Source organism: Pezoporus flaviventris, unplaced genomic scaffold, assembly GCF_033815535.1.
Source record: "Pezoporus flaviventris isolate CSIRO_AGI_PZ_B2104156 unplaced genomic scaffold, CSIRO_AGI_Pfla_v1 ptg000002l, whole genome shotgun sequence".
NCBI classification, from domain to species: domain Eukaryota; kingdom Metazoa; phylum Chordata; class Aves; order Psittaciformes; family Psittacidae; genus Pezoporus; species Pezoporus flaviventris.
The window spans coordinates 16688596-16708872 of record NW_026892550.1 but is presented as its reverse complement, the minus strand read 5'-3'; the positions used below and the strand labels follow the sequence as shown (position 1 = coordinate 16708872).

The 20277-nt window shown below is 37.0% G+C and overlaps 1 protein-coding gene across 5 annotated transcripts in view; it reads right to left on the bottom strand.

The window, feature by feature from the left end:
• Positions 1–2516: 2516 nt before the first annotated feature.
• The window catches only part of STIM2 (stromal interaction molecule 2), a 60807-nt gene continuing 43046 nt past the window's right edge, over positions 2517–20277 (bottom strand). For 3 of the 5 annotated variants that reach the window (XM_061470624.1, XM_061470647.1, XM_061470653.1), the window contains 10 exons: positions 17519–17633; positions 11437–11548; positions 10658–10773; positions 9576–9753; positions 8518–8695; positions 7781–7948; positions 7532–7632; positions 7047–7285; positions 3997–4198; positions 2517–3193 (listed from right to left, as the gene is read on the bottom strand). In XM_061470624.1, coding sequence (XP_061326608.1) covers positions 2713–3193; positions 3997–4198; positions 7047–7285; positions 7532–7632; positions 7781–7948; positions 8518–8695; positions 9576–9753; positions 10658–10773; positions 11437–11548; positions 17519–17633 — 1890 coding nt within the window. In that variant the 3' untranslated portion in view covers positions 2517–2712. Of the gene's footprint in view, positions 3194–3577; positions 3727–3996; positions 4199–7046; positions 7286–7531; positions 7633–7780; positions 7949–8517; positions 8696–9575; positions 9754–10657; positions 10774–11436; positions 11549–16253; positions 16581–17518; positions 17634–20277 lie in introns of those variants that run through there. The other 2 variants (XM_061470632.1, XM_061470640.1) reach the window with 2 other exon arrangements.

Below are 20277 nucleotides of genomic sequence, written 5' to 3'. Positions count from 1 at the left end.
ATACAATATTCACCACTTCTGATCATAGTAACTTAAGCTATTAGTTCTATAATATTTATTAAGAAGCAGCTATAAGTTACAGAACAGCTGGGGATAAACAGAGTTGGTTTTTTTTTTCCAGAAGATAGTTAAATTACTTAACACTTAAACTCACAGCTAATGAAGAGTCCAACACCTTCTCTGTATCATTTTTTGGTACGCTTACTACAGAAAGCTGAATTTGTCTGTTTTGGCTCCTCAGCATTTAAGCTTGACTGACTTTGACATCAGGATTAAGAAGTGCTGTCCTCCCACTCCTCAGTACCAGATATCCTTTTCTCATGTGTAAATATACACTCTTCAGTTTCATCTTTTCTGATAACAACAGAGGCAGTGTTCCTCAAAATTCACACGGCAAGATTTACCATCCAACCCCAGATCTTACTTTAAACTCAAGTTTTTGCTATAGCCTTCTCAGACGCAGACATCAAAGTTGAACACTTTTCTGGTAGTAGTCTTCTCCATGCTGTTTAGGAGGTAAAATAAGTTCTCTACTTTTCTGTATTGTTTCCCTTTGTCCTTCAAGTACACCATAAGGCCTGTACAGCTCTGAAGACTGAACACTGTGATGGTTGTCTGGCACAAGTCTTTCTGCACTGCTGTTTTGGGCTTTTTTCATCTACCATGTACGGAGTGTACAAACTTTGAGACAACTGTTACCTTGTGATGATTTTTTTGCAGCTATAGCTGTTCAATCTGATGTTTTATATTAGAATGGAACAATATCCCATTTCTATTTGTCCTTTCCTAACTTTACCAAACAGCTGATTCCTCCTACGCATTTCTGTATAGATGACATACAACCATTTCTAAACAGTAAAACTATGGATTCTTTCTGTTCTGTTAAGGAACTGATGAATGTACCAGGACTTTTAAGGTATTTGCACACATGAGGCCTCCATCCCATTTTCTAACTCTTCTAGCCATTTCACTAGCTGCAGTAAATGCATCTGTTAACATCACCACCACTTCTTGAGGACAGAACTAATACATCAGTTATGTACAGTGGAACCTAAGTAGAATATGACATCACTTGACTCCAATTAGCTACAGGTTTTGAAAGCTCCTTACTAGAAAAAGAAACAGGCAGTCAGTGAATTAATTCTTTCATACAGTACAGCATGTACATATTGGCAAGAAGAGAGCCCCTAATCACAGGTCCCTGGCAGTGGCACCTGTTATTGTGGAAGAGCTGAAACCATTTAGCCATCACTAGGTAAATTGTTTGTGTTCACTAGAGCAAGAAGTATTTCTTTGGAATGTACCTCAAAAGAAATTTATGCTCGGTATTAATATTTTCAAACAGACTCAATAAAGGCACTGGTACTCAAGCAGTACATTTGTCTCCAACTGTTAAAAAAAATGATTCTGAATAAGAAGCTACTGTTGCTCTAAGAAGGCTTCCTTATTACCTCCTAGTAATTTCTTCTCTCCCTATAAAAGCTTAACATAAAAATTGCTTTTATCTGAAGCGTGTCAAGCCTCACCTATATATCTAAAATTATGAGTTAGTGTAACAGTATGCATTATAAAATTATACCATTTACTTCAGACATGTCTGAACAGCTGAATCTTCAAACTATACAAAAATAAAGTGTATGAAATCTTACAAAAGGAGGACATTAAGACATTAATAGCTAATCCAAAAAAAAAATAACACCTTACACACAGCAGAAAGCATAAGCAATGTAGCCTGCAACAGCTTTCAATTAGCAGGACCTCTGAAACAAGTATCACCTTAAATTGGAACATTCCCAAACACAACGTTTCCAATTTATTATCTTTGCCACAATACAAACTTTTACAAACCAAATGTCCGTTGTCTGTCAGTCTGTAAACAAAAGCTACTATCCCCCCTCCTCATTTGAAGAGGGTAAATATTTTCAGTCCTCAGTCAAGATTCATATCCATCACTTGCATAAGGAATCAAGAGCCTCTTCTCTTGTTAAATTACCTATTTTTTTTTTGTCGTACAGCCTGCAGTGAAGCAAAAATCACAGTGAAAGTCCTGGGAAAAGCATGATCTTTACAGCAGGACTTGAACCATTCTAATAATAAATGCATCTAACAAAGCTTCCCATAATAAAAGCATGGCATTTCCATTTCCAGAAATCAAATCAATTAGAAATCCTAAATTCTACTTAAAAACCCCAAAAGATCTAAAAGTGAAAAGATTCATCTTCTCAGACAAATACAAGTCTTTGAGTTTCACTTGTAGAGAGACTTTTCCAGTCTGTAAAACAGTAGTGCAATTCCATTAGTTCTACTTTTTATTTTTTTCTTAAAGTCCAGTAGATAAATGTCGTAGCTCTACAGAACAACAGGAAGATGCTCCAGTAAACAAGAACTTTGGGAAGCCCAGGAAGGCTTACTAGTCCATTAAAGCTTAGGAAAAAAAAAAAGAAAAAGAACCCTAACAAAACAAACACTAAGAAAGACAAACTAAAAGAAAACAAAAAAAAATAAATAGGCAGAAATGAATGTAAACTGTCTGAACTTTTTAATGATTTCTCATTGACAGCTGGCATGACCTTTGACAGTACAGTGAAGTTAAATATAGTTGACCTACAGAGCATTCCATTAGGGCATCCAGTTTGGAATGCTCAAATGGAATCACATTCCTAAAGATTTAAAAAATAGTTCTTATAACACTACTACGGGCTTCTGCCCACCTCACTTACACTTCTTCTTAAAGAGGCTTTTTATTTTTGATGGCTTTTTGGTTTTTTCACCATTTTGGTAGAGGTCCTGTGGGATGCTACTTATCCTGGGGACAGAAGCAGCTTCATGGCTGGGTTTAGTATCACTGCTGGCTGAAGAACAAGAGGTGTGACGAGGCTTTGGGATAGGGATCCCAATTGAAAGCTGGTTCATGCTGCAGGACTTCTCCAGAATTCCATTATAAACTTTGCTTGCAGGACTAAAGATCATGCTCTTAGTTTCTGCCATGCCTACACAGTCAGGAGAGCCCCTAGAAATATCTGCAGTTAGAGAAGAGGAGTCTCCTGTAGATGATTCCTCCAGGGAGCATTCTTCTGGGGATACTTTCTGAGAAGAAAGCACCTGGTACATCTCAAGAGTTGATGGAGGAGACTGCTTCCTTCCAGTGGACGAATTTAACGAGTCACATTCCGAACCTGTTTCCTGTACTTCCCTGAATCAGAGCAAAGAGAGGAGAAAACACAATTGAAACTACTAATTCCTTTCTACAGTTAAAAAAGGAAATTAATTTAGAATCAATAACATTAGCCTAAAAGCACCACCCACACTTTTCCTTAGTTAATTAACAAAAACCATTTAGTTAAACAGTTTATGTCACAACTTGCATTACATCATTTCATTATCTAAACTTAAGATAATTAATTCTGCAATCTCATTTTTGTGGACAGCAGCATCTACCCAGAATCAGACATTTGTGTTTCAGTTCAAAGAACGAAAACTATCTTTCTGGCATGTGAAGTCAGAAAAGTTATAAAATGAAAGGAGGAGATTTAAGCCTATCATATATAAAAAGTTTCTTCAGGACAAGTGTCCCTACCTTTCAACAAGCTCATTTGCTCCTTCCAAAAGGAATTTAACCTTTTCCTATGAGGCCATGTAACAAGAGTAGGTACACGCTCAACATGCTGTAAGAATTGTGTTACCATCCATCTTCTCTTCGCCCAGTAGCTGACATTGCTTTTGATCCTAGTTTCAGATGTAAAAGCCAGTAACATATTGTAATGGAGAATCAGGGTTAGTTCAGTGCACCCTGGACTGTAACATCACTTAACTGTATATGACATGCTAGCTATTTACATACACACACCAGACAAGAACTCTCTCTGTTCCATGTGGACTATATTAATCTATATTATCCTACAGATTAACTTTTTGCTTGGTTCAACCCCTAATTCTAAACTGTTACTCTCAAATAATCCTATCAGATTTCCAAGTGCTATTTGCTAATCTCCATACCATTGTTTATCAGCAGAGAAGTAAATGGCTTCCTCCTCATCTTCAGTTCGATAAATTGCTGGGCAGCTTGACACAGAAAGGATGTCAGGGTCAGGGGAGTGCAAAGTATGCTGAGACTGTGGAGATGATGACACAACATTGCGTCTTGATCGACACAAGCTACTGCTTCTTGCCAGTGTGCCCGGAGGTTTTACAATGGACCCTGAGGCAAAGAAAAAGCAAACCAAAACCCTCCAAGTGACATTAAAGAAAGACTGGCATTACCTTATACATTCTACAGTTAGATGAAGCTCTAACTAAGATGCAACTGCAGCAGTCTGTGCGTGCCAAATGTTACTCTGACCATGTGCACTGAAGCTCTGGCTCACTACGATCTCTTGAGAACAAAGAAAAATTCTACTAAAACTTCCAACCCTTTATAAGCTAAAAATAGCAGTGCTGAAATTAGTATACTACACAATATCCTGTATTTTATTCATGTGGCAATTTGGAGCTTAAAAGAATATCTAAAGGTTTTGCAATGTAGATACACTTAACCAAACAGCCATGAAATAGGCTGCTTTAGTTGAAAGTTATATTAGATGCAGAAGATCAGTTTCATTCATGTAACATCATATAAAATATAGAACTCAACCTCATTTTTAGCTCAAAATTTTCCTTTTTGGTAACACTTTTTTTTGCCAGGCTAACTACGAATTTCTGGAAACAAAAATACTAAGAATGGGTGGAAACAGCAACTCAAGACTTATCAGGGAAGTTTCTAACAGGAAGTGATAAACTAAAATGTTCTTAATCCAATTCCTCGAAAATACTATTAGGCAGCAAAACTTCTATGGAAATAAATCTACAGACCTGTTTTCAGGCTAGCTGTTATGAGCCTCAGGACTTCTCATATCCCTCCTCAAACTGTCCCACAGAATGCATTACTGCTTAGGTAAGACAGACCTACCCTGATGTTCAAAATGTTTACCAAACACTAAAAAAAAAACTGAAAAGGTTATTTTTGTAGACAAGGATATCTAGCCTGACAAATTCATTTTTTTCTGAGATGCCAGTTTAGCATCAGGTAGATTACAGTTCCCTTCCTGGAATCTCAGAAAAGGTCGGGCTGTCATTCTGGATTAGTGCAGGGAATCATAACTTTCACAAAACAGCTACTAGCTGCACCTTCACCAACACTTAGATTTTGTTTCCACCCAGCTGAACAGAAAAGAAAGGTTTAAAACTCCCAACATGACAGTTGTCATGTAACTGAAACTTCTGATTTTATTCTGATGTACTCCATTACTGACCTAAAAAGCAGGAGTTCACAGATCAAAAATAAGATTTGGTCATCACAAAATTATTCCCCAAAAAGCAAATGTGAACTGAGATAAGAGAATAAGAACGCATTTAGAAAATTCATACTACATGTTGAGGTAAATCAGATGCCATCCTACTCACTTGTATAAAAAAAAGAACAAGATCATACCATCAGTGAATTTTGAAAGAAGTCATAAGCGTTTTGGTTCCTTGTAAGTGTATATACACAGAATTATGAAGGACTCAGCAATGAGAATTTAGCATCTAAAATTGTCTACTACAAATGAAATTCACTAGATTAAGAAATTAGCTGTATCCTAATCAGTCAGCAGAAAAGTGGAAGTTTCACTATCACCTTCATGTACGATTTTGTTCCACTCTTGTACATTATTTCTTTATTCCCTTTTGTTCTTCATCTCAGGACTGATTAATCTGCTGTATTACTTCACACCATTTAAACCATCATCCCAATTGCTGCAGCACAAAGAAGCCTTTCTGGTAGACTTCCAATTTTGTCAATACTGAGATGAAATGACACTGGGGCAAGATAACAAGCCCAGATTAGGGTTTAGGTTTAGGTCCAGGTCCAGAGATTGAAACAGCTGTGTTCATAGCTGATCCGTCTGCATGCTGCATTTTGCCTGAAGCCTCACGAGTGAGACAAGCCATTTTGCTTCTGTCCTTCCTCATGTGCATTTGTCATTTTTTGTCTAAAGGATAGGAATAACTTACCAAACTAACCTACAATAATTTGACTCCTGTGGTTGCAACCACAGATCATTCAATTTTAAGTAGTGCTGTAGGGAGATTAATGAACTTTTCATTGTAGCCTGTAGAAAGTTTGTTACATTCAGAAGAAAAACCATGTGCTCCAAGCACAAAAATTAAGCCAGCAAAGTGGCAATCATTCTCCTTATGCTATTTTAAAATGTAGTTCTAATTTCTTCTGAGAATCACAGCCCTGGAAGAAAAATGTACACGCATGACAAAGTTTTCTTCCCTACCCATTCCTCAGCTTGATATTGCTTGTTTAAATAGCTACATGGGAGCTCATCTTTTTGATTTGCCTCTAGAGTCCAATTAATCAAAACTTCCATTAAACAGGCTCTTGTATTGATGTAACAGCTCAAGATACAAGGGTGGTCTGAATCCCCAGTGTATATCCTTGGATCATAGTTTAACCAAAGCTGGATTTCCCTCTCTCCAGTACTTGGCCTCTCTGCTGTGCACTCAAACAACCCACTGTATCCAAACACAAGTATTCTGCCTGAAAGCTTCCTTTATATAACAAGAAGATTTTGTTCCAGCTACTAAAGAATGTTTTAAAAGCTATGTAGCACGCAGCCTTTCTAGGGTGTGATCTTCATGGTAGCTCAAGGGACCCTAGACAAACTACATCCTTTCCGTACGAAAGGATAAGTGTGCTAACAGAAATTTAGCATTACTTATAAATTTTTGTCTAAGCAGCAATCCAAGCATGACAAGCAGACTTTCAAAACCTTAACTGGATTTGCCCCTCACTTCCCCACTGAAACAGAAAAAGACTTTCTTCATGTTATCTTTATTGCAAAGCCCAGTTTTCAGCTCATTTAAGTCCCAAAAGATGCATCTGAAATGCTAGATAGAATTTTGGTTCTTTTGGCTTTAATCCAATCCTGTTTGATTTTCAGCACTCTTCTCCCACCCCACTTCAAAATCCCATGCCTCCACAACTTTTCCCCTTTATTTTTACCAAGCTCAGCACTTACCATAAAAGTGTGAAACTATCGGAGGAGTATCTTCATCTAAGTCATCAACTCCCCCTGCGATTGGGTAAGGAGGAATGGAAACTCGAGGCATAACTACCCAGCTGTGATCAGAGTAGAGAGAAGAGGTCAAGCTTGGTAGCCCGGAATTGTGTGCTATTTGAAAACCACAAATCTTCTCAATCTGTTGCCATCGATAAAGACGCTCTCGTAAACATGTTGTTAATTCAGAGAGTGCTTTCCTGAAGAAAAGTACACATTAAAGTTACATACACTGCTCTTAAAGATAAAGCAAAGCAACACAAGTACAGCCATTCCAGCATACCAGAAGAGCCAATTAGGATTGTCCAAATATTCACACTAACATCTTTTAAACTGATTTACTTAAAAGTGCAAAACCACTTAGACAATAAATTCTGTAACTCCCCAAAAATTCCATTGTTATAGGAATAACCACAAAAGAATATGCATCCTGGTAATACTCTTACTTTGCTTCAAGAATTTTATGGTCCACCTCATCCAGGGAGGAGCTATGTGCAACATGTAATGTTCCAAATACAGTGCTTCTCTTCTTTTTTATCTTTTCTGCCTGAAAAGCAAGATGAAATGCAATATTGACAGTTCGCAAACAACAACTCAGAGGAGAAAAAAGTATCAAACGTTTATCTGAATAATTTGTATTTACCATCTCATATCTAGCAACAGATCAAGAAAAATCTTTAGCTAGGACTTATTACCTCATCTTTGGCAATTGCTAATTGCATTTCTGCATGCTGTCTTTTGATATTGTAATATTGTACTTCAACTTCATGTGTTAACTGAAGCCACTTCTGCAATGCTTCTGGAACAGACCAATTACTTCTCAGCTCAAACTCCTTCTCAGCCTTTTTTAAAGCCATGCGAACCTAACAATCAAGAAGAAATAAAAGTGTCATTAGAACTGACAACAGAAGAAAGTAAAATATAAGCACCTTTATACCCATGGCAACATACTAAGGCTTTACAGAGCTTTTGTGTGTGCCAATTGCTGTCAAGAAGGCGGATCTGGCATTTCTGAAATGCAGCGTATGAATTTCCATATACTCCATTATACATAAGTATACTATTATATACTCCCTAATTTGAATCTTAAATATTTTTATAAGACAGCATTTTTATTCAGTGCAATAAATCCAACCTATTGCTACTCAGAGGAGTGAGACAAAGGTATCATCACTTATCTGTTAACAAGACAGAGAAAAAAGCTTTTATACATATGTATTTTGTTCCACGAATTCAAGAATATTATGATAAGCTAATGTACAAAGTGTATGTCTTTTTAGGGTTTAAGGATTATTTTACTAGATAACAGCATGACTGATATTTCCATTCAAATCTAGCATGAGACAAATGCTGCTTTAAACATTCCTAAGGACCTATTAAAGCCAGGACCAATTTAAAGTCAACACTAAGATTATAAACATTTTGCAGATACCTGTACTAGCTCTTCCTCTGCATATTTGAGCCTGCTGAGCTCACATTCAGCTCCCTCCCTCAACTCCCTTAGGCGATGAGCTTCCCGTTTTGCATCATTGATCTCATCCATCATTTTGCGCTCCAGATTTTGCTTTTCCACAGCAACATTTCTATTCTCCTCTTGTGCTTTCTCAAGCCTTCACAATTGAAGAAAAAATAGGAGAAAATACACAGCATATTTATTAAAAGTTGCAGTTCTCAGAAGAAAATGTCTCCAACAACAAGACAAGAGGCAACAGGCACAAATCAAAATACAAGAAGTCTGAACATCGGGAAGGACTTTTTCATCATAGGTGTGACTGAGCATTGGCAACAGGTTGCCCAGGGAGGTGGTATAGTCTCCATCCTTGGGCATGTTCAAAAGCTGCCTGGACATGGTCCTGTGCAACCTGTTCTACATGATCCTGCTTGAGCAGGTAGGGCTGGACAAGATGACCTCCAGAAGTCCCTTCCATCCTCAACCAGTCCGTGATAAAGACTGTGCAAGCTTCATGAATCAACAGCAATTATATCAACCAATGTGACATCCATCTCAGACAAAACATTCATCTTCGAAGTGAGCCTTCATTAAAGGTTTAATAAAATAAAAAGTCTCCATAGACAACTGAGTTACAGGTGCACCACAGACAACTATCAGCTTTCACACACAAATATGCAATAGAAAGCAGAAAGTAATCAGTCCAGGTCTGCTTCAATCTTAAGAGCTTAAAAACAGGATAGATATTCTTATTTTCCATGTATCTAAGCATTCCAAAGTAAACTATAACTATACAAAAATAACAGTACATACTTCTAAACCTGCAGGTTAAAAAACCCCTATTCTCTACCTTCATATGGCCTACTAAAATATTCAGGAGGAATTCCTACGCAAAACTCCATCACCACTGAAATCACAATTTCCATGCAAAATGAAGATGAATAAGGCAGCTGAACGCAAGTAATTTATGACTGTAAAGGATCTGTATTTGTATTTAGCCTCAAAACAAAACAAACATTAACTTTTTTTAGTTTTTATACCTTTCCTGCAAGTCAAGAAGACTTTGTTCTGCTGTTTGAAGGCTTTCTAAATCCTTCATCATTTTTGTGATATGTTCTCTTGAAGTCCTGCTCTGTGTAAATGCAAACCAGCAGCCTCCAAAACCAATAACTATAGAAACTGTTAATATAAAATCCTTCATCCAGTTGTGAGGGGGACCTGCACAGAAAACAACACGATTATTAGCTAATTCACTGATACAGACAACAGACTATGGACTTCCCCTCTGCCCCCTCCCCAAGCCTAAAAGGTGACAAAACCTGATACTAAACAAAATTCCATCTCCTTTATCTCAAGCCATCTCCAACCTTTCAAATGGATTCCAGAGCATTTTCCATACAGCATAATCAACTCTGCTCTAATACAATCTACTTAATCTATATAGCTCAGATCTGGTCTGACTTTCAAACTCATTCACTACTCTCTAAACTGACAACCAAACTCTGGAAAGACCTCCTAGTTCAGGAATATCCAACATGCACAGTACCAGTAACTGCGTACTAGCCAGCATGCACACCACTGGTGATGTGGTATGGAAATGTCTGGATATGCTAAGAATGGATCAGACGTGAAAATGCTGCATTAAATTTAACTGCACTTACACTCAAGTCTGCACAAAAGACACTAGCATTGGATTTGCACTACCATCTACTTTCTTAATTCCTTGGGGAAGGTCATCCCCTCTCACTTCAGCATCCCAGCTTACACTGTCCAAGCTAATACAGAAGGGAATGCTACATTAGCTGCAAGTGTAATTTAAACATCAAAAGACTTTTAGAGTACACTTCTTGTGACACAAAGCCAACATCGATCTGCCAATTGGCATTATACTAAAATTTCTACATAATCTCATACAGAAATGAATCTTTGTCCTGATCCCAGCATCCTGATCATCTTTTTTAATTCACTGCCCAGTTCCACAAGGCATGCCAAGTAACCTGTCCGTACATTCACAAAACAGACAAGCCGTCCTACCTATCAAGTGTCACTGAAAATTCTATCTGTTGAATTCTTACAAACAAGAGATAAGACAAAAAAAAAAAAAAATTAAAAAAATACTAACGGGTGAGAGGTCCAAATAAAACAACATCCAATGCTTTAAGCTGAAGCTTCTGTCTATGGCTCCGGTCAATTATTTTCAAGTGAGAGATCATGAAAGCATGTTCATTTACTGCTATCCTGTTAATGATAAGACACAATGTTACCTATTCCAGAAGCTATAGTCAAAACCAGTCTATGGAAAGAAATACATCAATAGCATTTCCCACAGTTATATAGGTTGTAGTTCTGAGTGAGAGATACAATACAATGACAACAGTGCTATTAAAAAAGCATATCAGCATATGGCAAAGGAAGAACAATAAATCATTTCCCTATTTCTTTCTTTCTGTAATAAGCATAAAAAAAATCCATCTAGCATAGTTAGAGGTAATGGCATATTTGAAGACTTGTGACAACTCTCTAAAGTACACACAATACTGAAATTTAGTAGTTATGCTCAAAAAAGGGGGTTCTACGGGTAGTTTGAGGTATAACTGTACAACAGACTGGAAATTGTTCAAAAGCAAGTTCACTACTGTACAGAATTGTGTCCATCGATAAAAGCTTCAACAGCAAGAAACAAAGCAAAAAACAAAAGAAGCAGCATTTATATTTTGAGTTATTTTGGCAGGGAAAAAAAAAAAAGAAAGCAGCCAGCTTTTAAAAACTGCAAGGATGCTACTCTCCCCTTGCATTTGACTGTATCTTGTTTGACTTTAGGCTTGCATAGCCGTTCCCACATAAAGACTAAAGCGCAACCTACAGGGAATTAGTTGAAACTAATGCAGAAGAAACATTCACCTGGGAAGTGTTGTTCCATTGACATTGCTGTCTCTAAAATTCTTTTCATACTGGGGCAGTTCAACAAATTCTGACAGCCACTGAAGAGTGTCCTCTTGAGTCCAGTTATGAACTGGAAGAAAAAGTCAGATTAATTACCTTTAATTTTTGTGAAAAATCAACACCAAGGCACAAGACAAACAGTAGAAAAGCAGGTTACAATAAGCAAGAGAGTTTAGCCAAATATAACTGCAGAAAAATTAGTATTCACATTCACCAAGGTGTTTCTGGCATTTTGCCTTTTTCATTATATGCTTCTCAGAGGAAGCTTAGGCAAGCTATAAACAAAAAAAAAGCACAGAACGAATAGAAACATTTCTTTATTAAAAATTCCACACAATCATTTAATATTTTGCTTTAGTTTAAATCAGGACAGCATCTTGTGACTTTTATCTGCTTAAACTGATCTCAGCCCCAATCCTTTTGTCCATGTTACCCCTGCAGAACTAAACACATGTCAGTAGGTGCTGTAGCCATTTGAGGCAATGTATCAAGATCTTTCCCAGGATGACGGCTGAAGAACTTGTTTTCATAAAAATCTCCATAGAGGCTCATGCCTACTAACCACAAAATGGGAGCAGACAAGAGGAAGAGGGAAGATTGAAAGAAAATACTGAGACACAGAAGAAATTTAAGAGGAAAACAGTTAAATCTCTCTCAAATATGCCCAGAACAGCTGCACTACATACAATAACATCCCACTAAGAAAAAATATTTACGCATTTATAGAATAATCAAAAGTTTTCCTGTATAACAGCAACAGTTAACATAAGCTTTCATAGCTACAGAAATATTACACACACAGAAACACCAACCACCACCATGAAAACATTTTTGGTCCTTACAGGTCAGCTGCTACAGCTTACAGCTGCACACTGACAAAGCTGAAGGGAAGTTCTTCACTCCATTTACAAAGTCTGCAAGTTTGTCTGCACATGAAAGAAACCGACAGCCTCCTTCTGCACAGATGTGTCTTTGCATGAACAAATACACTTATTTAATCTTCCCCCACTCCCCCAGCTATTTCCATATGACAATGTTGAGCAGGTATTTCTTGAGAAACCTTACCACAAGGACACATTCTTAGTGGTGAATTTTGACAATGACCCTTTAGAAAGAGTTGCTGAAAGTCTGACAGGTAAGCTGCAGGCAATGGAAAAATTTATGCATTTAAATTCATATTTCAGTTTGCACTGAAATAAGGACTTGTAGGTCTCTTGTCTACACTAGCGTAGCTGAAAAAAATTAAACTTAAACACTTCAAATTTTCATCATTCCTGGTAACAGACGATAGAACACATTTCACAGAGCCATTAATAGATTTTTAAAAAAAATAAATAATAAATTCACAGTACAAAGCACATGTATTCTATCTGTATGAACGGCTACATCTACTTCCTGGAATGCTGCCCCATTTCCTCCTCTTCTTTTGAGCCACAAACTGTTTTCCAGGTATTGATCTTGCAACAGACTTATTTTTGTCATATTACTTTAAGCTTTGATGCAAAATGTCTGGGGTATGTTTGTAAGCAGATCATTTTCACGTTACAGAGATTCTTAACTGTTTTGTGAATAAGAAGCAATCAGATTTACAAGTCATTCTAAGCATCTCAAAATAGTGGTAAGATCAGGCAGAAAGATATCACCGTAATCACCTTGCCTGCATTCCAGAAATAGGTTCATATACTGATCCAAAGCAAAAGCATTGTTTTGATGTGACATTAGGGGAAAAAAAAAACAAAACCACCAAAACAAAAACAAACAAACAACTCTTAAAATAGCTACTATACACTACAGATGTTATCACTGACAGTGCAGAACACCAGATTTCAGAAGCCACACAACTACAGAGTTTATAAATTGAGGGGGAAGGGAAAAGGAAGAAAAAAAGTATTGAGAAGTGTCAGTTTGGCTGCTAAAAGTATTCGGTTGTCACTCTGTCAGAACTTACTTTCTTATCATTCAGTAGTAATTATAAACATATAACCATGTAAGAAATGAGGTACGTACTGAAGCTGTTTACCATAGGGCCAATCACGTCTGTTCTACTGCTTAACTGCTTAGACTTGTGTGATATTTTCTTTACAGAATATCAAAGAAATCTCCCCAGACAAACTATTTGTATTTAGGAAAAAGCACTTTACTATTCATTATATTCCACTGTATCAGATGCCTCCTTTAGTACAGACACTGCAAAAAAAGGAGCAACTAAAGTCTATCACAAACTAGAATTGGAACTTTTGGTATATGCTTTGTCCTCTTAAATGGCCACTCACCATTTAAGTGAAGCATAATCAATACAGTCAACTCTTCTTCTGGGATTTCAGTCTGAATCTCTGGCCATGCACATATTTCACTAGAAATTCAGATTTACCATGTAAAATAATTTTACATTAGCAGAATTCCAGTGTCAGTGCCCACAAACCCCCAACTTTTCCAGCTCAAACTGAACACTAAGCTACCATGCTCTCCCTTCCCTACAGCACCACAGTAGAGCACTGGGAGATTGATGTACATCAGTGAAAACATTCAGAATGGTTTTGGGTTGTTTTTTTGTTAATATCTTCTATATGCTATTTATTGGTAAGAAGTATTGCTTGACAATAAGACTGAAGACAGCATACGTGTTTATTCTACAACAGTACTGAGAAGCAAACCAGTCTTTCTTCAGTAGAAGCCTACTGAAACATGACAAAAGTGACACACACCAGGTGTACTGAAAAGTGAGCAGGCCAGCTGAAATTCACCTCAATCAGCACTGACAATTAGAATGTGCCAGCTCCTACTAATTAGCTGAGGTTGTAACTTTTCCTTATTTTAATCACCAGAAAATAACACAGTGCTTCAGTGGAGTAGCAACTGACAGTTACAGTAACTTAAAGCATATAGCATTAGACAGCAATCATAACATCCTTTCCTCTCACACCTGTTTTGTAAATAGATATCTTGGAAGAGAGGATGTCAGCAACATGCCTTGGGCAGTTGAGTGTAGAAGCCACAGTGTTTACACCCTGGTGCAGCACTCAGTATCTACACTCGCATAAACTGTTTTCTATTTCAGATTACAACTTTAGATTGAGTTTAATTTGGTTGGTTTTGTTTTACTTTGGTGGGTTTTTTTTTTTTGTTTGGGTTTTTGTTTTGTCTGGTTCATTGGTTTGGTTTTTAACTGCTCTAACAACACGTCTGAAGGTGAAGACAGCAAAAGTAGCTTCAAACTTGCCCTACATGAATTCTGCTCCCTGCTAATCCATGTTAATGACCAACTAGATGATCAGGCTATATTTTTTTCATGTTAAATTTATCATACAGCACAGTGCTTCAGGGCAGGCAGTCATGAAGAAAAACAAGGCTACAATGTCAGCCTCAGTACTCCTATGGGCCTCCTACTCCCTTCAGAAATCAAATTACATTCAATAAGTATTTCACAGCAAGAAGTGGATGACAGCCATCTATTAAGCTTAAAGTTGAGAACAGGTTGACCAGGCAACACAGAAAAACACGAGCTTGTTCTATATCAAGCACACAGAGGGATTCAAAAGTTAGTTCTGTTTATGCAGGACTTCAGCAGCAACATCAGCATGAAATATGCTGCCACCAGTAGGTTTCTAAACAGCACAAAAAAGTAAGAGAGGTGTGGCCCTAACTATCTTTTCAACAGTTGAACATTACAATTCCTGTAGAGGAGCCTGTCATCAGTACTGCGCTGGCCCTCCTTGGAACAGCACACAGCATTATGTAATTCACCCTTAGCCAAGCCCTGCTTGCATGCATTTCCAGTCTCCAGATATATACTCCAGATATATACAAGCATATACTGACATTTACATTCAAAGAGCAGACACGGAATAATAGAAGTCAGAGGACAGCTACACTACTTTCCTAGTCATTCCTCTATACAGAACTCTCTGTACATTATGAGACTAAAAAATTTCAGTGGTCATGGAAATCACAAGTAACATGAGCTAGCTTAAATTGACAACCTTGCGTTGTACTGAAGGACCAATTCAAATTGTGTGGAAATACAATAGGCTAGATGCTGATTTAAGCTATGATGCAATTCCTTCCATGCAAATAAAACCAATAGCAGCCTTGAAATTCCTTTAATTTGCATCAATACAGACTATGCCTTAATTCTGCAGCAAATGGGGATTAACAAAAACCTGCCCAGTGCCAGAAATATTAAAACACTGGGTTTTCTTATTTATTTTATTAGATAATTTTTAGAGCTTTGAATGGAGCCAATTCTCAGGGTTCTATTCAGTGCATGATTTTCAAGCAGTTACTCAAAAATAATCTGTTTTCCTTAATCCAAAAAAAGCAACACCAAACAGCAATAGCAAACTTGCTATACCATAAACGGTATTTTCATTTTCTATCTTCAAATCTTACCTGCCTCACATCACCAATATCTTAAACAGCAAGCAACTTTAAGCAATTTGCCAAATACTTAAGACAAACATCTACATAAAGCTATATGGAAAAGAATTGACAAATCTGCTCTGCATAAACTAAGCAGCAATAGATCCAGAAGGTGCTTCTGCATAAGCACTAATGCTCACTGTCCAGGGTACTATTTATAGCTTGTAATTCTCACAACAGATACCTCAACAGACTACTTAAAGTTTCAAATTACTGATACCATCATTTACACTACCTTCCACCCTCTTGTTTAGTGCTGTCAAATTACACTGGTACCATAAACTAGCAGCACTTAAACTAACAAATCAAAATTCCTAAAAACAGCTAGAAAGGAAAACCAGAATTTTCCATGTTACTTAATATTAAATGAAAGTAGTTTAATATTTGAGGGGCTTCATGCTTTCTAACATCCACCAGGTCACTGTTAGCACTGCTTGGTAGTCTAAGAGCCTCCCTGTGGTGCAACTTCAGTTTCCTCAACAGCATGTACAATAAGGCCATTATAAGCAGGCACAGTAAGACCAGACATTCCTCTCAAAATTTTGTGCGTCTTATTACTCACACTGCTCACTACATTCAAGAAACCTGGAACAAAGACATACACAGTAGACAAATTAGATACTTCTGATATTGTTATAGCCTACATTTTTGAAGAGTTACTCTAAGTTAGACAAACAATTGTAGGGAAATAATTTTCTCTGATAATTTAGTTGCAATACTTTAATTGAGCAAGATCTTCAGTAAGTATCTGCAGAATATTTGAAGAGACAAGGATAGAAATCACTTTAAATTTTAGATATTTACTACAGAGTGAATACTTAACCAATGAATTGCCTCAGACTGCATTTAAATGACTTCCTATATAGGATGAACCAGTGCAATATTCCTAGTTTCCTTTCTCCTTTGTTCCTACTTTTAGCTGTTTGACTAATACCAGGTCTCTATATGCTACAATAAATTCTGGACCCCTGGAAGTTTCTTTTTAGTAGCCACATCATGGACCCTATTTGGCAGTGAACAGTGTACTGCTCATTTACTAATGTCCTTTGATATTTGGAATATTTGGCTGTATTTACATTTTTTCATTCAAATCTAATGGGGAGGGATGGTGGTTGGGTTATCAGTGCATTTTCCTATATTTCAAGTTTGAAAATATTTCCCAAAATGCTTTGCATAAGAATTCTAATTCTCTGTAGCCCAAAGAACAGTTACATCTAAATCAAAACACACTGGACTTTCCACTTGATACAATATATCTTTGATGTTTTAAAATAGCTTGACTCCCAACCCTAAGGCTTACTAAATTAAAAATGTGTTCATAGGGAATTTAGTGCTTGCAACAGTCACCTTCATAAATTACAACCTGGTACAGATGAGGGTGTAAGCTAGCTTAGTTTACTTACAGTACACACAGCACATCAAGAAAAAAAAATAATAGTAGATGGACTGAATGAGTTTTTAAGTCAGGTTTACATAGATCTATAAGTAACAGTACCAAAACAGATTCATGAAGATGCTTTAAAAAGGTCATCCATTTACTATTCTAAACTACCTGGTGGAAAAATTATTGAATTATGTCTATTTCAATAACCACCAAAATCTTCAGCTATTCTTTACCTACCTTCAGATGTCTTCCAACGTTTCCACAGATCCTCAATGGTGATATGCTTGTCTTCTCTGTGCAGGTGACTATGTTTATTAGAGGCATCCTTGTATTGCATATCTTCTCTTAGAAACTGAAGGAAAAGGAAAACGTCTTCAATGACAAAACAAAAGAACTACAAGGAAATCGGGCAGAGCAGAATCTTTAGGAGCTCTTCCCCATGCAAGCAACACACAATTCACATAAGTTGACCACATCAAAGACTCAGAAAGCAAGTTAAACACCCTTACAGGGATTCATTTTCACAATGATTAAATCCTAGTATACTAGTAATTGCTAGTTTTTCTAAGTTCAACATTATTAGTATGCCTTACATTTACAGTGATTACAAGAATGCACCACACAAGTCATACTACATACTTCTCTATTCTCAACATATTTAACCAGCTTCACCTACTTGAAGATCATTTAAGATCTGAAAATGTACCAGTCCTTTATAAAGGAGTAATACTTGAACCCTTCTATATCAGATAAAGCAACTGCTTGAGGTATGAAAGAAAAGTGGTGACTAAATATAAACAGTCTTTTGATTAGACAACAAAAATTTCACTTCTGTCTCATCAAATTAAAAAACAGAAGTCCATCTTAGGGCAAATTTTCTTCTTGCTAACCATCCCTCAGTGGTTACACTCCTAGTATAGAAGCATTAAACAGAGCTGTTTCATTCTCAGTAATTAATAGGAAGCCTATGTCAAAATACTACTTTCTGCCTTTCAGTAAAAGAAAAGGAAAATAAGATGACAAAAAGGAATAGCCTGGAATCTCGTCATACATAGCAGTGTTGTATCAGTATTTCACAAGTCACTACAAACAGGATCTCCAAATACATCCAAGGGAAAAAAAAAAAAAAAAAGCATTGAACTGTAAAAAGCCCATTTTGCTTTTATTTCATGCAGGCCTAGAAAAGTTGGAATCCTGGTTAGCAAACCACCTCTCATTAATAGTGGAAAACTACCAGACATATCAGTCCCTAAAAGCACAGCCTGAGCCATGTCTGTGGGTGGAGATCTTAGTATTAGCACCAGAAAGCTAACATGGGAGCTAAGTCACCTTCCATAGCAGATTGCTTGCTTTCTTCACTTCCTGAAGATTAAAGCTGCTCAGACAGGAACAGCTATAGGCAGTCATGACACTAAATCAAAAACCAGCTTTTCATGTGGCTGGTCATATGCCATCATCACCACTTCAAGCAGACGTGAAGAAGAAAGCCAAACTAGTGATGCACTGCAGAAGAACCCCCCACTTAAAATTTAGCCTTGCTTTATCTGCAAAGTATCCTGTACAGACCCTATTTCTAACAAATCAAGAGACTTAGACACTCAAAAAACTGAAAAGCAGTCAATTGTAAACCATAATATTAACTCTTAATAAAAGGAGGCAGTGTACGTTAGCAGAAATATGCAAGAAAAGAAAACACAAATTCCCCTTATTAAAAACTTGAATCATACTTGTAAGAAGGGAATCTAAACATACGGGAAGGGATTCAAGTTTCTCCTCTAACTGCTAGACTTGGGATAAAGTACTATTTGCCTTCCCTAATCCAGTCAAAGTCCTGTGTGTCTTTTGGTTTCAGGTTGAATGCAAGCCCTCTCTCATTCATTTATCACTTCAAAACTTGTCAGACATTACCTTTCTAAAGCCTTCTGATTCCTAAAATAGTTCCATTTAACCCATACAAATTGCATGGCACTTTTAACTCCTCTTCCCTACATATATGAGAGAGGCATAAATACAGGTATTTATAGATACACAGAGATACATATATAAATGAGAAATACAGGAGCAATTTATGAAATATATGAAAACAAATGAAAATAGCAGCCTGTTAGAGCAATTACAGAACTTCTGAAACACCATGGACCAGCAACTGCAAAAAAGTACAATAAGCACAGAAAAGGACTGGCTGCTGTAGCTATATGCAAATGTAAAAATACCTCCTGCATATTCCACCATACAAGTATGAACTCCAAGGACTTCCCCAATTAGTACAGCTACCATGAAGCTCACAATTTCCATAGCTAACATGCAATCAAAGCTGGATTACCTTATTGGTTCCCACTTCATTTTTATTAAAGGCTAAATTGAAGAAAAGGAACTAAACAACAGGGAAACAATCATCTTATTCACCAATGTCTCTAAAACTTTCCAGATTCAAGTACAGTCTCGCAGCTGGACCAGCAGGAAAGAACTGATGTCTGCCCACCTCAACTTTTCCCTTCACACTGCAAGTACCTACTGTCAACTACCATCCCCTGCACACCTTTTGGGAACAATGTACTAAAACAGTAAAAAATACATTACAGTGCCCTCCCTGTAAAAGCTATCTTACTTCATATGGGGGTTAAGGTACATGTTAACACTTCAGCTTTCTAGTGACTGGTGATGCACTGCCCTTGGAGACTTCAAATATCAGGTGTGGACATTTGTTTTAAAAACAAACGTTGTAGGCAATCAAGTTTCTGAAGAGGAACAGCATGAGATATATACTACACTTCAAAGGTCTTAGCAGATTTTGCACCTCCTCTGCTAATAGTCACTTCAGATCAGTTTTGTTATTAAGAAATAAACTTGCTTCTATCTTTACTGCTAGTTATCATAAAAAGTTGTAAAATACTTCAGGACAGGAACATGTGAACAGCTGCAGGTGCTGTCAAGTAAAATCTGAATTGCTGTTAACAATACTACATACAGGAATAAAGAAGATTCCAACTGATATA